This window comes from Atta colombica, unplaced genomic scaffold, assembly GCF_001594045.1.
Source record: "Atta colombica isolate Treedump-2 unplaced genomic scaffold, Acol1.0 scaffold9, whole genome shotgun sequence".
Taxonomy (NCBI): Eukaryota; Metazoa; Arthropoda; class Insecta; order Hymenoptera; family Formicidae; genus Atta; species Atta colombica.
The window spans coordinates 1340676-1342483 of NW_017259583.1; the positions used below are offsets into that span (position 1 = coordinate 1340676).

Genomic DNA, 1808 nt, shown 5'->3' on the forward strand with positions numbered 1-1808 from the left:
TTTATTACAGCCGATCACAGAATGATCACAAAAATTAGACCGAAAAGAAACCATTTATATATAATATTATATTTGAAGTTAATTGATAAATTGAAAATAAGATGGATAAATTGAATGTCATACTGTGCCTCTGTAAGTACTAAATACACATATATTAACTATTGCAATCTGCCTCGAATTTGTCCCTAATTTATTGGACTAGTTGTACAAGGCACTAAATGCATCTGATATATATCGACATTTACACAAAATTATGTTATGCTATCTCCAAATACATTGAATGTCCAAAAGCAATTGAGATGCATTTTTGAACGATATTTATAAATACAATACTATTATATAGGGTGCTGGAAAATTGTACAACAATCGAGAAGAGGGCAATTTATTATATATTTAAAAAATAAAAAACAAATATAAATCAATTTGCAAAGTAAAACTTTTTCATATAAATCACATTTTTCCCGAAGAGAAAATATATCATCTCCAAAAGTAAATTTTAATCGATAATTTGAGTCATCTTTTAAAATATTTTTCTTAGACAAGTTTGATATTAAAGTTTTCTTGCTAAAACTTCTTTTTTCACTGGAAAAATATAACCCCTTTGACGAATGTTGCTATAATTTTCATTGCACGCTATATAGTATTGGAAAATATACAGACTCTCTTTCCATTATTCATAGACATCCTTTCAATAATCATCTTAAAATCTCTAGCTTAATACGTCTATCATGTCATATGTGTGTACATATATAATCAATTATTTTATTTACTTTAATATATAAGAATGATTTTAGCATGGTTAAATTTTAGATACTTATATTCCATTTTGAGAAAAAAAAAAAGATTATATTAACACCAATCTGAAAACGTTCTCCTAGAACTCTTCAAGAAAACTTACTTTTTTGCAAGTTTATATAAACATGCACGTTGTTTAATATTATATATTAACACTGTATACCAATAAATAATCAGTCTCAAATTATCAGTTCAAGAATTTAAAAATTAAGATAATATTTATCAACATTCATTAATATCAAAAATTTTTAACGATTTTAATTCAGCATCAAGACTATTTAAGATAGTCACTACTGTGAAATTTGATGACTTTCAGTAATTCTAAAGATGAGTGGAATATATTTCTAAAGCTTGACCATCCATTTCAAAATCACTATGTGTATATACTAAAGTAAAATATCTATGTATAATATTATATACATGTATTTTAAAAGTTAGAATTGCACCCAACTGGCATTTGCCACTGTGGATGCAGGTGCAGGTGCTGATGCTGATTGAGAAGCACTAGCAAACTCGCCCCATTCTGAACTCGTAACATCTTGATTTTGACTTTGTAATGGCTTGTGCGCCGGTGAGGAAGTAGGAGTCTTTGCCGGTGGTGGAGCAATCTTGACACCACCTGGAGGAGGCGGTAAACCTACAGCTGGATTGGTACGTTGTCTGGATTTCGAAGCAACTTCGCTGCCATCTTTTTTCTAAATGACAAATATGTAAAAAAATTATTTTAAAACTGGGCAATTTTATCAAGATCCTTAATGTCTTTAATTTAAAAAATCTGACTTTTCATATTGAATCATATCACATCTAGTTCTAAAAAGATTAAAAAAGATATTAATAGAAAATTAAAACCAGAGTATTCCTAAAAAATTATTCAAAGATCAAAGAAATAATTATTGGACGCAGACATACAAATGGTAATATTTTCTTCTATTACAACTTTTTTTTATTATTTTAGAACAATATTTTCTTAATTTTAATTTAAAGAAACATTGAAATTTTAAAAAATAACAGCA

General features: G+C 27.4%; 1 protein-coding gene across 1 annotated transcript in view; it reads right to left on the reverse strand.

Moving 5' to 3' along the window:
* Nucleotides 1-605: 605 nt before the first annotated feature.
* LOC108693332 (NECAP-like protein CG9132) overlaps nt 606-1808 on the reverse strand; it is a 2048-nt gene continuing 845 nt past the window's right edge. Inside the window, 2 exon segments of the mRNA XM_018202224.1 lie at nt 606-1525; nt 1576-1614. Coding sequence (XP_018057713.1) covers nt 1230-1525; nt 1576-1614 — 335 coding nt within the window. The 3' untranslated portion in view covers nt 606-1229.